Source organism: Austrofundulus limnaeus, unplaced genomic scaffold (genome assembly GCF_001266775.1).
Source record: "Austrofundulus limnaeus strain Quisiro unplaced genomic scaffold, Austrofundulus_limnaeus-1.0 Scaffold51, whole genome shotgun sequence".
Classification (NCBI taxonomy): Eukaryota; Metazoa; Chordata; class Actinopteri; order Cyprinodontiformes; family Rivulidae; genus Austrofundulus; species Austrofundulus limnaeus.
In genome coordinates this window covers 1533409-1547763 of record NW_013952453.1, presented here as the reverse complement: position 1 = coordinate 1547763, position 14355 = coordinate 1533409, and the positions used below count along the sequence as shown (strand labels likewise).

General features: G+C 38.0%; 3 protein-coding genes across 4 annotated transcripts in view; 2 read left to right on the top strand and 1 right to left on the bottom strand.

The window, feature by feature from the left end:
- The first annotated feature begins 125 nt into the window (after window positions 1-125).
- Window positions 126-2112, top strand: pxmp4 (peroxisomal membrane protein 4). Its single transcript, XM_014008617.1, has 4 exons — window positions 126-288; window positions 628-690; window positions 805-1003; window positions 1675-2112. Exons 1-4 carry the CDS (start codon window positions 176-178, stop codon window positions 1942-1944), a joined length of 645 nt encoding a protein of 214 aa, XP_013864071.1. The 5' UTR covers window positions 126-175; the 3' UTR covers window positions 1945-2112.
- Window positions 2113-4677: 2565 nt separating this feature from the next.
- tgm5l (transglutaminase 5, like) lies at window positions 4678-9722 on the top strand. Its single transcript, XM_014008618.1, has 14 exons — window positions 4678-5174; window positions 5314-5496; window positions 5609-5842; window positions 6434-6552; window positions 6694-6822; window positions 7070-7247; window positions 7449-7584; window positions 7688-7791; window positions 7888-8127; window positions 8213-8275; window positions 8360-8572; window positions 8660-8817; window positions 8957-9084; window positions 9341-9722. The coding sequence occupies exons 1-14, from the start codon at window positions 5168-5170 to the stop codon at window positions 9492-9494; spliced, it is 2046 nt and encodes a 681-aa protein (XP_013864072.1). The 5' UTR covers window positions 4678-5167; the 3' UTR covers window positions 9495-9722.
- Window positions 9723-11373: 1651 nt separating this feature from the next.
- Window positions 11374-14355, bottom strand: part of eya2 (EYA transcriptional coactivator and phosphatase 2) — a 26505-nt gene continuing 23523 nt past the window's right edge. For both annotated transcript variants that reach the window (XM_014008615.1, XM_014008616.1), the window contains exons 12-16: window positions 13774-13934; window positions 13317-13431; window positions 13027-13148; window positions 12753-12853; window positions 11374-12400 (exon numbers count right to left, since the gene is read on the bottom strand). In XM_014008615.1, coding sequence (XP_013864069.1) covers window positions 12320-12400; window positions 12753-12853; window positions 13027-13148; window positions 13317-13431; window positions 13774-13934 — 580 coding nt within the window. In that variant the 3' untranslated portion in view covers window positions 11374-12319. The remainder of the gene's footprint in view (window positions 12401-12752; window positions 12854-13026; window positions 13149-13316; window positions 13432-13773; window positions 13935-14355) is intronic.

The following is a 14355-nucleotide window of genomic DNA, read 5'->3' as shown; positions in this document are numbered from 1 at the left end:
TGTGTGTGTGTGTGTGTGTGTGTGTGTGTGTGTGTTCATTTGTCTCCGTCAGGTAATCGTTCAAACAGGAACCTGTGATATTGCTCGTATCCCTACGGTGCACATTCAATGTAACACAATAGATATCACATGGTCCGACGCTTATTTGTGTCCCCACTTGGATTAACTGATAGTCATGGCGGGTCCTGACCTGATAAAAACTATTTTATATACAATCAATCATCTCCTACAACAGGAGAAATACAAAGCAGCCCTGGCAGTTTTGAAGGGATTCAGAAACGGCGCCGTGTGAGTGAACGAAACTGTAAACTAGCGACAGAAATGTACTATTTGTTAATAATTTACTTAGATACGAGCTTGGACAGTATTCATGTGATCCCGTTACAAAAATAACTCTTTTTTCATAATGCCTGCCAGGCTGTGGCTTGTTCTCGTGTCTGTGTTTTGCTCAGTATGTGAGTTTTGGAAGTTCAACCTTTTTTTGCAGTAAAAGTTTCAGAAGTTTAGTTTGCTTTACAGCCTGAGCAGGTTTTGTAAAGCAGTCTTTGTCATAAATCACTTATTGTTTAATCTGTAGTCTTTGTTGAAATTAATTCAATAATAAAATGTTTTTTTTTAATGCCTCAGATATGGGGCCAAGATCAGAGCACCTCACGCCCTGGTTATGACATTTCTCTTTAGAAGTGGCAGGTAAGTAACCCCTTAAAACCATTTTACCTTTTATATTTTTATGCTATTTTCGCAAAGATCCTGTTGTCACATGACCATCCGTGTGTTTGATTTGGTTTCTTTTTGTTTCTTCAGTCTGAAGGACAAACTCAAAGCCATTCTCAAAGCCACGTACACCCACTCTCGGAACCTGGCGTGCTTCGTGTTTACATACAAAGGACTACAAGCCTTACAGCAGCAGATCCAAGGAAAGAGCCAACAGTCTCACTCCTTTCTAGCTGCCTGTGTTGGAGGATGGTTAGTGTTTGGAGACAACAACAACATCAATAGTCAGGTATGGCTAACTGCAGGTCAAACTCCTCTCTTATCAGTCTAGCATGTCACTGCTTCCTTATAGAGGAGGAAATAAATGCACTTCAGGGTATTGAATCACTTTTACATAAATAAAATCACAGTTATAACACAAAACATTTTCACTTATCGGCTAAGATTTACTGTCTGCACTTTTTAATTTTTGTGAAAATTTATTTTTGACCACATCCAATCTACTTTCCACTGAAAACTGTCCAAATATATTTTTCCACATGCACATTTACCATCATGGTTGCTGTCCTCATTCGTTCGTTCGTTCTTCCGTCCGTCCGTCCGTGTTTTCTTCAGTCCAACATCCATCCACAGTTATTGACTTCTCTCCAATCCTCTTTAATCTTGTTTTCTATTGTTTACAAAGTAACACTTTGCTTCTTTGTTCAGTTTCAGAGAACTGATTTCTCACTATTTGTTTGCAGATATTGAGTCATGTTTTTGTCTGCATTTTTAGTTGTCAGTTCATATAGTAACTACCTGTCTTCCCTGACCATTTGACTTTTTGTTGTACATGAATAAAATATTTTAGAGCAGACTGAACATCCTCACAAAGTGGTAGATTCGGCACTGGATTTCTTTTACAGATTTATTAAAGCAGTTTTTTTGTGTGTGTGTTTGCTCATTTCCTAATCAATMTAGATCAACATGTATCTGCTGTCTCGAATCCTGTTTGCCTTGTCTCGACTGGCTGTAGAAAAAGGATTTGTCCCTGCACCCAAACGTGATCCTTTCCCACTGTTTGCCACGCTGGTTTGGGGCATCGTCTTGTGGCTGTTTGAGTATTACCCACACACTCTTCAGCCGTCSCTTCAGTCCTCCATGACTTACCTCTACCACGACAGCAATGTGTGGCACGACATCTCAGATTTTCTTGTTTACAACAAACCAAGGACTGCCCCTCCGAAATGAAGCTGTAGTAGTATTTTTGGATATCTTCTTTAGGGTGTTATAATTGCATTAAGTTTTTGTAATCTATATTCCAAATATAATTCATTGTTGTGTATGCTAAAGTATGCTTGGATCACTGTAATATATTTTTGTTTGTTTGTTTCACTGTTTTAATTTGTTGATTAATTATTTGTTTAATTTACCAGCATTTTTTTCTGAAGGACCCTGCCAGCAAAGTCGCAAACCATAACTTTGACACACAAATTGATTTGTGATATTTTGGCTTTCCTTACACTTGATTACTTTTAATTTAAATGCTCAAATGTCACATAAAAAATGACATTTGGCATTAAAAAAGAATAAATAATTTAGTGTTCTAAAATTGCAGCAATGTTAAAACAATGTGTTGATATTTTAATACAAATGATACTCCACTAATTCTGTTTTAAAATTCTTTAAATAAACTGAACGAATTCGGCATTATAAAATGTACAATAATATTAGAATTAAAATTTTCACCAGAGCTTTCCTGTTACGATTGTTTATAATGTTGCCAATTTTGTGCTAATCATATAATGTTTGAAAACCTAGAAATACTTTTTTCTAATTTGGACCAAAGGTTAAATTTAATTTGATGATGGTCTCTGTGGGGTAATCTATTTACATCTGACAGATGTTCTTTGCACAGGAGGATCAGTGGACAACTCCACAGATTCTCTATTTTTCTGCAAAGCAGTATGCAAACCAACAAAGCACTATTTTCTACTGTTTGTTTGGATGTACGAAATAATTCATACAGCCGAATGTTCCCAAATACTCTGGAGGCTKAAGAAAAAAARRAAARRAAAAAAAAACGGGTACATGTGTGCATGTCAAGGTATTTCTTCTTTTTTTCTTGAGTGCCTGATTGTGTAATTATTTATTAAGGGTGAAATTAAAAAAACTGCAACAGTAAAACCTGTTCCTGGATTGATGCTTTTCCAACCTTACTTTGTACCAAATGTGAAATGTGTCTCATTTGATGTGAACTCATGCAGATAATATAGGTTGCAGAGTGTGATACATGATGCACACATGCAGCATGTTGAGATTTTTTGTGCCTYGACAAATTACCTTTAATTATTTAATTAGCTGAGGGGACCAGGCTGTTTTCATGTTTACTGATTGATGCACAAGAGGAAAACCATCTGGATATTGTTATCTCGAGAAAACTTAATATAGTGTTTATATCGTAATGTACATTATATCGACATGTCATATGTCGTTATCATGAGAAAACCTTGGAAAATAATKRTATGCTGAAAACGTCTGCKCTTGGCTTCCMTAGATTTCAGATTTTMTGCAAGCACCATGAAACTTTTTTCTTTTTTATTAGAGCTGTCAAAATTCATTAAATTGTTCTCCACTTGTGTCATTATTTCCAAGTCATTAATCATCAGGTGACTGACGTCAGGAGAGCTGAAAATGTAAGACAGGATTAAASATAATTACAGGTGAGCCTTAAAGAAACAAGAATTTCATGGTTATTRTATTCATAACTGCTAGAACATCTAGAGAGTGACAAGGAGATCATTTACGTTATCAGGATTCATCCCTTTGGTGTGTACGTCTTAAAGTTGTGCCCATTTTCTTGGAAAAACAAAAATAAAATAAAAAAGGGAAAAAATTGAAAGTTTTTAGCAGCAAGTGATGCAACTTTCGTTTGTGCAGCGTGTCTTCTGGGCATTTTTAACATTTCTCAATTCAATTCAAAAAATTCAATTAAAAATTTATTAATTTCATTAAACATAACTATATACAATAAAAAACAAAGAAAATGCACAAATCAAAAATCAAAAATAAAATGAAAGGTAGCAGAAGAAGGAATAAATCTTTTAATGTCTGCCCCTTTCATCCCCAGAATATATTCAAGCAAAACATTTCTGCATGTTTTTGTTGATATAAATGACTAATTAATTATGACATTTTTAATCCTCCTAAATCAAATAAAATAATGAAATTGAAATGTAAATGCTCAACAATAAAAATCAGTCTAAAATTGATTATTAAATAAATGAAATCCTCACCCTGCAAGACTCCAGTGATAAACATGTTTTCACCTTAAGGGAGCTCAGGTCTAACTGAACTGTATGGAATGTTCTGAAGAGAGCACGTTTTACGCACACGTCTCTTCCGCTGTTCTAGTTGGTTTGACATGATTTTTAATGTCACCTTCCTTTGAAGGTGATGTTGGGACACGATGAATATCTTCACATGACTGATTGTGATTTCAACACGACACTCCTTCACCCCCAGAAAAGGCAATCTGCTGAATACATGCAGGCATTAGCAGCAGATGAGTCCATCTGATGGAGATAAAGCTTAATGTCAGATCAGTTGTCTAAAAATTCCAAAACATTTTAGGTTTTTACAGCTCCTTTCATATCAAACAATAAGCTATAAAYACAAAAGTAGAAATGCTGACTCTGCATCATAAAGCAGTAAGCGCCTTTGGGATTTTAACCAACTAGTTAAATTTTAGATAAYGCTGGGCCTTCAGAAACATGCTCAAACCAGCTTATTATAGTTGATTATTTGGACAAAGGAGCTTTATCTAGTAAGCTAAGCAACAAGCCTTTACATTTTTTAAATCCCTTTTTGAGTTAACATTGTTATTCATTCAAGTCAAGCTGATGGCTCAAGATTACAACACAGCACAATACAACAGCTACGTGTTAACATGCTGGAGGCAAATATACTGTTGTTTCAAGGATTATACAAAAAATTCAAAGCCCATCCATTCATGCAGTTATGCTTAAAAAGTACAGACTTCACATAGTAAAGAAAAACAACTAATGTGTGCAAAGACGTTTTCTAATTATGTGAACTCACTGACAAACTCTTGCCTTCATGTTTCATACCTATGTTGCAAGAGTAGCATGTTGTGGGAGTTCGCACAAAGGAACTGGCACCGAAGACTGGTTTTCTTTTGTTGACGTGGGTGAGTCTGATCACGCGTCAGATATGTACACTTTGTGCAGGAAAACTGTACAGGTGTCACCACAGCTGGCTTGGAGGTGTGTCTTTAATGTTTTGATAAAACCCTTAAGGGCGTTAGAAACCATCTCTATGAAAAACCTGTTTCCTTTCTAACTGCTGCCTGAAATGCTCCTGGGAGGGGTTGAGGTGAGGTTCAGGCTTATATAAACGAAGATGAGCACAGCAGGAGCACATTGATCCTGTTTTGAGACGAAGACACTGACACATGGAAGGTGAGCTTTGTCTCAGGGATGCTTCTGGTTCTCTTACTCTCTTTTTCTTGCACATTCTTTTACTATCTGACTAGCCAATTTGATGTATTTTTAGTTACAATATCTGAAACTGCARTTTCTATTTCTATTCTTTTTGCAGACTTGAGTATTCACCATGTTAACTTGGAATTATCTGAAAACCGGGAGAGACACCGAACAGGTGGCTTCAGCGCCTCCAATTCTCTGGTGGTGCGAAGAGGAGACCCCTTCAGAATCAGCGTCCAGTTTAAGGGCCGGCCCTTCAACCCCAACACTGATTCTCTGAAGATTGATGTGATGCTAGGTAACAAGCTTAATCTCAATATTTGCAGGTCAATGTTTGTTTGAAGTAATGCTTTTTTTTTCACCAGTTTTATCCAGTAAAAAAAAACTTTGTGTATTTTTTTTATTCCAAGGTGGGCTGTACACAATGATGCCGGTCACTTTCTCAAGGAAGGAATCATCTGCACCTTGGAATGCCTGCATAGACTCAAACAAATCGACCCCCCAGAACCTCTCCATCTTCATCTCCTCTCCTGCCTTCGCCTCGGTGGGCTGCTACAAGTTCCAGCTGTGTTTGTCCACACAGAACAACCGAGGGAGTTGTGTGTGTGGCAGTTTCGTTGTTCTCTGCAACCCCTGGTGTTCTGGTGAGTGTGACCAAGTCAAATATTAGTTATTTGTTAGAACTCACCAGAAATGTGTATAAAAAAACCCCACAGAAACCAATTCATTAGTTTAAATTTGGGATTTGCTCTCTGTAAGAAATATAACAACCGAATGGTTTAGCATCTCACCAAAAAACACTCCCCACAGCACATACATTCTTATCTGTGATTTTCTCTTTAGCACCCATGTGTGGATCTTTCTAGTCGTGTTGAATCTAAATGTCATTTCCTTATTTTCAAAKTGAAAACGTTTCCAAACCATTTCAGAGTAAAACTATTTGGCTCCTAAAAAGACAAAAAAAAAAAGAAAAGCTGTTTGTCTTATTGATCCAACATAAAACTAGAAGCCATGTTCACTCAGTGCTTTTTCTACTAGAGGTCATTTTTTTCTGTCATTACCACACAAAGTTAATCATTTACAGATTTATGTGAATTTGAAAGCCACTACTCTGAATATGTGGATGCTGTGCTGTTTGTCTCTTTTACTGAATGGTATTTTAAGAAATAAACAGCTGTAATAATAAAATAAAATGTAAAATGCTGTAATAATAATAAAAGTTGTACATCTTTCAGAGGATGCTGTTTTCATTCCATTTGAGGATGAGAGGGAAGAATACGTCCTGAGTGACTCTGGTTTGCTGTTCATGGGGACCCCGATGAATCCTGTGTCGAGACCATGGTCCTTTGATCAGGTAATTGAAAAAAAACATTTTGACTTTTTTATATATATWTTTTTTTCAGATTGTGTTTGGCACTGCACACGTGCCATTATTTACTTTGAACCACAGCAACAGCAGAATGATTAATTCAGTTGTTTTTATTTCTCTGTACAGTATGAGCCTGGTGTTTTGGAGGCATGTCTGGATCTGCTCCAAGTCAGCCCACAGCACCAGGTGAACAGAACCAAGGACTACCTGAAACGAAACAACCCCGTCTACATCAGCCGCGTTGTTTCTGCCATGGTGAGTGTAAACAGATCGTGAGAATGACAAACCGCTTCCAGTGTTCATTCTCACAGCTTTGTATGGCGTCACGAACAGCAYCATTGATCCAAACTACAGATCATAAAGATCATCACACAGCTGGCATGCTCTCCACATTAAAACGTCACACGGCAGACAGAGTTCTATAGCTGGCAGGCAGGCCTRGACGTCATGCCTAAACCTGCTTTTGAAAATTCAAAATTTCTCTCGTTTTTATTAACCTCAGATCAACTGTGAGGAYGATCGTGGCGTTCTGAAAGGAAACTGGTCTGAAGACTTCAAAGAAGGTGTCCATCCCTCCAAGTGGGCAGGAAGTGGGGACATCTTGAAACAGTGGGCAAAGTTTGGTTACAACCCAGTCAAGTACGGACAGTGCTGGGTGTTTGCAGCCGTCATGTGCACAGGTACATCCYGATAGCATAGTTTACTGCAATTGCTTATCATAAGTCTCCATAATAATCTTAAAAAGTATTTAATAATMAGCGTTAATTTTCAGCACTGTTTGACGTTCTCAGTTTCGAATCGAAATTGCTGTTAATTATCGTGAAGGTGTTTTCTAACTTTTACGTAAATGTCTGCACCTCTGTTTTTTTTTCTTCTTTTAGTCATGCGAGTTCTTGGCATTCCTTGCCGTGTTGTCACAAACTACAACTCTGCTCACGACACCAACGCCAACCTGGTGATCGAGGAGCACTACAGCGAAACGGGGCAGAAGCTGAACTACAGCAAAGACAGCGTTTGGTGAGTAAAGCTCAACCCCGAACCAATGTAAAGATGTCAATATTTATTTTCATGGATATTCATTCAAGTGGCCTTAATTGTCTTGTTTTGGGTCTTTTAACAGGAACTTTCATGTGTGGGTGGAGTGCTGGATGACTCGCAAAGATCTGGGCTCTGATATGAATGGCTGGCAAGTTCTTGATCCGACTCCTCAGCAGAGGAGTGAAGGTGTGTGAGAAGCATGGCTACAGTTTGTTTTAGATCTTTGTAAAAAAAATATGAACTTGTTTATAATTTATTTATTTATTTTCCCCATCATTGTAGGAGTGTTCTGCTGTGGCCCGGCTCCCGTCAAAGCAATAAAATACCAGTGCCTGGACCGTCCTTTTGACATTCCATTTGTCTACGCTGAGGTGAACGCTGCCGTGCACACCATCATCTGGAGCCAGGGTAATGTGGTTAGCTTCAGCACAGACACAGAGAGAGTCGGATCCTTCATCTGCACCAAAGCTGTTGGCTTCCCRAGATTGCAGAACATCACAGGAGATTACAAATCCATCAAAAGTACGATCCTAAAACAGAAACACGTTTATCCTAATTCTAATGCTTAACTCAGGAAACAATATTTACTGTTTTTTTTTTAATGCAGGCTCATCTTCAACACTTTCATCCAGAAGCTCCATAGTTTCAGATGATTCAACATTAAGCAGAGGTAATTTATCACTTTGAATATGTTGCTCGAGCTGAGAATCATTTATTTACAGTCCTCTCATTCAGGCTGCTATGTTTTACACAGGAGCCTCCTCCCAGAGAGTGACAGCCTTCTTGACTCTGGATAAATCTCCGGTGGCCGGGGAGCCCATTCGCTTCACAGTGAAGGTCGTGAACAGGCAGCGGGTGCCCAAGAAGCTGATCGTGCACCTTAACGCTCAGGCTAAAGAGTACAACCACGGTCCTTCTGACGCCTTCTGGGAAAACCATGGTGTCATGCAACTGGCACCCATGGAAGGTAAATTCACTTGATTGTTGTATTATATCGAATTAGGATTTGATGATGAATTCCACACACTTATTTCTGCTTCCTCTGTCACTCCAGTCAAAGTGCTGCAGCAGCAGATCCACCCAGCCCAGTACAAGAATGTTCTGGGAGATAATCTGATCAACTTGGCCGTTGTTTTGGAGGACACGGCCACTCGTGAGCGTGTACTTGCTGCGGAGGAGTTCAACATCTCCAGCCCAGAGCTCATCATAAAGGTACTTTACAAAGCGTGTAAACTAAGAGCTCCTAGACCAGGGGTGTCAAACTCATTTTCACCGAGGGCCACATGAGCGTTATGGTGGCCCTCGAAGGGCCACTTGTAATAAACTTTGACGTTTCATGTTTAACTTNGAGAAAGACTCCATTGTGCCAAACAAAGAGCATTCCGCCACAGTAACTTTCATCAACCTGTTCTCTCACCCAGTCAGTGGTGTCCTGACTGTGACTGGGGCTGGGCTAATAAATGGCAGGACTCAGTTCAGGTAAGAATCTGGATTGTTTGTTTTAACTTATTCATGATTTGTCGAAAGATAACGAGCATGACAATTGGCTGCAAAATGACAAGGTGTAGGAGTGTCAACAAGCAGAACGTTACAGAACACTGAAGGAATGCAGGGTGTGTTGTGAAACAAACCATAGAGTAGATTACGTTTTGCCAAATGATCCAATCATTTCAATTTGTTTCTCTAAAATCTTTGCGAGCGTGTTGATTTATGTCTCACTCTTGTTTCCCTGCAGGTTGAACTCACTGCGTCCAGGAGGAAAAGTTGAGCAACGCTTCTCGTTCACCCCCAGCATGAGTGGCGTAAAGATGCTGCACGCCAGCCTGTCGCTGTCAAACAGCAACGTTACAGTCAGAGGCTTTAAAATGGTTTCCATCAACAGTGTTTAGATGCTATGAAACTTGTCATGTGTTCTGTCCTCATGAATTATATAACTGTGAATGTACATGCTATTTATCCTGTTATTTATGTTTTTGCTATTTATTTTTATGAGTTTGTTGATTGTAAATTATGCTGATACTGTAAATTTTGCACTATAAACCAAAACAATGCTGCAAAAATTATCAAAAATTTTTCTGGTTGTTACTTTATTAAAAAAAATAAATAAATTAACTATGCCATATGTCTTTCAGTTTTTCTTACTCCCCACACACTGGAGTGATATTATCATGTGGTTTATTTTTTGTCCTGAAGAGGGCAACCTTTCCTCAGAAATTGGCCTCCATATTCAATACTCATAAAGACTCAAATATCCCTTACACATTGCCCACAGCCTCAGAATTTAGACAAACCTCATCAACAAAGGAAAGGAAAGCTTTATTTWTTTTTTAAATTATCTCATGTTCTTGTTGTTTTGGTTAAACCTTTAAAATATAGCTATGGACAAGGTAAGATATGTGTCCTAAATGTCTTACTGCTACTATCAAACCTGTAAAACTGACTGAATTAAACATTTATTATATAAACAAAACTTTACAAATAGTTTCATGTTAGCTCAGTTGGCTAAGACCACCATTTGGTTTGGGTTGACTTCATAAAAGTTAATTAGTTGTAGCTGCACATTATTTCCTGAAGGTTTCATTAAAATCCACCTGGAGGTCCATGAGTTACTTTCCTTACAGACTTCAAAAACTWAAGGACAACACTGATCTTGCACAAGCTGTTGTTCTTCCAGCTATTCCCTCCTCAGGGTTCCCCACAGAGTCAGCCTCCTCCATATCTCTAACTGCATCCATTTATCTCCTTGTTGTCTTTTTTCTGGCAGMTGCTTCTCTAACAGTCTYAAATCAATATCCCCACTCTCCCTCCTCTGGTTATGTGCAAAATATCTGGCCTCTCTAACTTTATCTTTGGGGAGGGGCAACTAGAGTTAGGGGCTCATCCTGGAACCAATGAGTTGTCCGTTCGAGTCCCCGATCCGTCCGCAGCTGTTGTGTCCTTTGGCAAGTCACTTCACTCGCCTTGCCTGCTGATGGTGGTCAGAGGGSTCGGTGGTGTCTTGTCTCTGTCARTCTGTCCCAGGGCAGCTGTGGCTACAATGTAGCTTACCACCATCAGTCTGTAGTGTAAAGCACTTTGGAGTCTTTGGACTTGATAAAGTGTTACATAAGTTCAGGCCATTTACCGTTTTCAGTTGTTCAACCTGTGCTGTACCTCTGTACCTTCAGCTCTGCACTTCCAGTTGTTTTATGTCAGTGACAAAACGTTACCTTGATCAAAAGTCAAACTCAGTCTCCTGAGTGGACATTAGGAACACTAACCGTTATATAATAGAAGCCTCTGTGAACTGTAAACACCAATATTTAGCACATTKTAAAATAGTCCTCTGCTGTTGGTCAGTGCTGCAGTCTTGCAGTCTTGAAGCTGCAGGTTCAAGCCCAGGTTGTGTCAGGAAGGACATCAGACACCACATCTTGTGAGTTTGCTTCCTGTGGCAACTCCCTGCCAAAAACCTGTGGTAGATGGATTGACATATGACCCTTTGTGTGTTTTACAATCAGTTGGCTGCTCCTCAAATTAAGTGGATTTCAAATATTATTCAGTTAAAGATGTACATCTAACTTTCAAAAAGTTTAATTTTTTCAGGGGTTCATGAAATATTTTTTCTAATAGATAGACATGAACAAAAACATTATTGCCACCAGTTTGGCCCTCGGTGGTTACTGGCTGCATTTTAAAATCTTCTTAAAATTAGCACAACTTTTGCGCTCGGATCACTCATCCCTTTTCTATTGTTCCAGACAAAACTCCACTCAGGATTTCTCAAAATGCAATTAATTTATCTTTATTATCTACTTTGTCTGTCAAAACAAATTGGGCAATAAAAAGCATTATATACAAATCACATTAAGCCGACAGGCAGTGTAATTAGCACATGCACAACCTTACTAGTTCATTTATATTACAACCAGGTTTATGGAGACTGAAACAGAGTCAGAAAAAGAATCAATGTACAACCCAGAATCAAAATTAAAGAATCAAGCACTGAACTAAAACACATCTGCAGGAAAACTTCATATCAAAACATTTGCTTTTGTCTTTACATATTTTTTATATTTTGCAGTCTAACTCATTATGCTATAGGACTGAACCTATAATAAATAGCTGTTATTATCATTCCAATGTATTGACTATTTTAATAGTCTCTAACTAAAAGATGTTTGTTTTACAATATTCTAGCTGACTAAAATGTCACATATAACATCACAATTTGTTTCTAACTTTATTTTAAAAAACAGTTTTAGCCCTTGAGACAGTTTAAGTCTGAAAACAAATAAAAGACAGAACAGAATAAAAAGTCAAAAACCAGACAGATGTTTTTTTTTTCCATTCAAAAACTCATTGAGCTCATTGAATAAGAAATCAGAATTTGCATTCAGTGCAATATTCAATAAGCTGAGATGAACAAAATAAACAGAAAGAAAAAGACATGTTTTTTTATATACATATATTTAATACTTGCAGTACTAGTCATAGTTCCCTGGKATTAGCTATGATTTGGTCCCTTATTTGTACTTTGCAAAGTTGGATGTCAGCACTTGTGGTTTCATGTCTGTGTCCGGCTGTCGCGTTGCTTGAAAGTCCTCAGGTGCTCCCTCAGAACAGCAATACTGATCTGAAGTCAGTTTCCACACGCACCTCAACTCTGGCTGCACAAAACAGACTTCAAGAGCTTCTCCTTGCTTTGAGTGCRGACGTTGACGGTTGATGCCCTCTAGAGGTAATCCAGCTCCAGTGCATGAGTCAGAGCCTCCAGATCTGCTCGACAGGACACCCTCCAGAATGGCATGTTCTTCTAGTTAAACACAATATAATATAAGGGTTATTATAAGGCACGCATGAGTCTTTCAGCAGCTTTAAGTCCCCTCTAGATATAAAAGATGCAGTGGGCTGGAAATAAATATGATTTGTGATAAAGACCATCTGGAAAAGAAGTTGGCTTAAACTGTAAAAACGATATTGTAAGATAAAAAAGGTCAGCCAAACTGCCAGATCCAGACAAGATTTTAACCATTAATGTAAAAATGTAAATTTTATTTGTCAGAAACAGAAGCCGCTGAAACAGATACAGCTGTAAAAATTAAATGATTAGTTGTGACCCATTTTTAAGCAGTCAGTCATAAAAAAAACCAGACTGTTACACCAACCTTCTTGGCTACGGTCTCCTCCTCGGCTCCATCTCCGATCACCACGTAAACCGCTCGCCGACCAAACCGTTGAGACACACGCTCAAAACAGCTCTCTTTTCCTTTAAAAAATGCAGGGAAAGACGTAAAAATATTAATGTTTCRGGTTAGGCTTTAAAAAAAATCAGATGACAGATTTACTGTTTTAGGAAATTATTTAGGAGAAAAAGAAATTAAGCAGTCCACATACTGTATTACTACTTAGTTCCACATCTCACTAAACTATTTGTCTCACCAATTTTCGTGGCGCTGTATATGTTCTCTATTGGGAAGGCTGAGCCAAGACCGTACAGTAAAACCTTGGAAAGGGCTGGGATGAGCTGAGTGGTGGTCACCAACACATTCACACAGTTTGGCCTGGAAAACGACAAGACAGACAAGATGTTAAAAATATGGTCGCTTACAGAAACTATGATTTTATTTCATTCTTGATGTGAGATTTGAGAAGAAAAGGAAACTTGAAAGCTTACAGCTGAGAAGTAAGGAGCTATTAATGCAAAGCAAGTTGGGGTAAGATGAACTGACCTTGAGTTAATGAGAGCCAAGGCTTTGAGTGCTTGAGTCAGCCACAGGTCAGTCAGAACTTCCATCTCTCTTCTGAGCTGTAACCATTCCTCTCGCTTGGGACTGCCCAGCAAACCTAAAATATATAAGCACCGGTGCTTATTATCAATATTTCTAAGCACATAAAACACAATTATCGTAGAGTAAAAGAAATCTCAAACCTGACTTTAATGTGTTTTATTTTCTTTAGTACATCAAATCAATTAAAGTCAGGGATCAGGTCTTGATTTTGACATAGACTTTATTGTTCTTTAACGTCTTCTTGCTCAGTTGCTACATAATCCAGTAACTTTTTTAGAATTTTTGTTTAGCAACTCATGACTAATAAATAAGTTCACCCAAGAATAAATGACCAAACAATAATTTTAAAAARTAACGTTTACTGAGAAGTGTCAAATGAAACAAATCAGGGAGTTACCTCCAACATTATTTTTGTAWGTGTTGTAAATCTCTTTGACTCTGCGGTATCGGAAAGCCAGTTTCCTCATCCAGTCGACTCCTCCGTGAACCCCTGACCCCAGGCACAAGGAGCCTGCTCCTGCTGGGCTCTGGAAGCCATCGGACCCAAAGTTGTAAGTGCTGCACGATCAAAACATATAATATAAATTATAATTATAAATATTTTCTTTACATTATTATAATTATTTAAAGGTAAAACTCTTCCACAAATCAATTTTAAGGCTTTTTGGAACTGCTTCAGATGATACAGATACATTAGCGAGTGGAAAAAGTAGATTTTTTTGGTAAAGTGTACCACTGAGAACACTTTAGGGTCAAGAAGAACCCTTTAAAAATGAATGAACTGCTTAAAATAAAAATTGTCTGTACAGCATTGCAAAAGTAAGTGTGTAATTATCTTTAAATGACATAAGCCAAGTTCAGTACAAAATAAATAAATAAATAAATAAATAAATAAATAAATAAAATAAAAAAATAGTACTATGTAACAGTCTGGCTCCTTCTCAAATCCCTCCTAAAAGTATCCTAGACAGTGTAAACC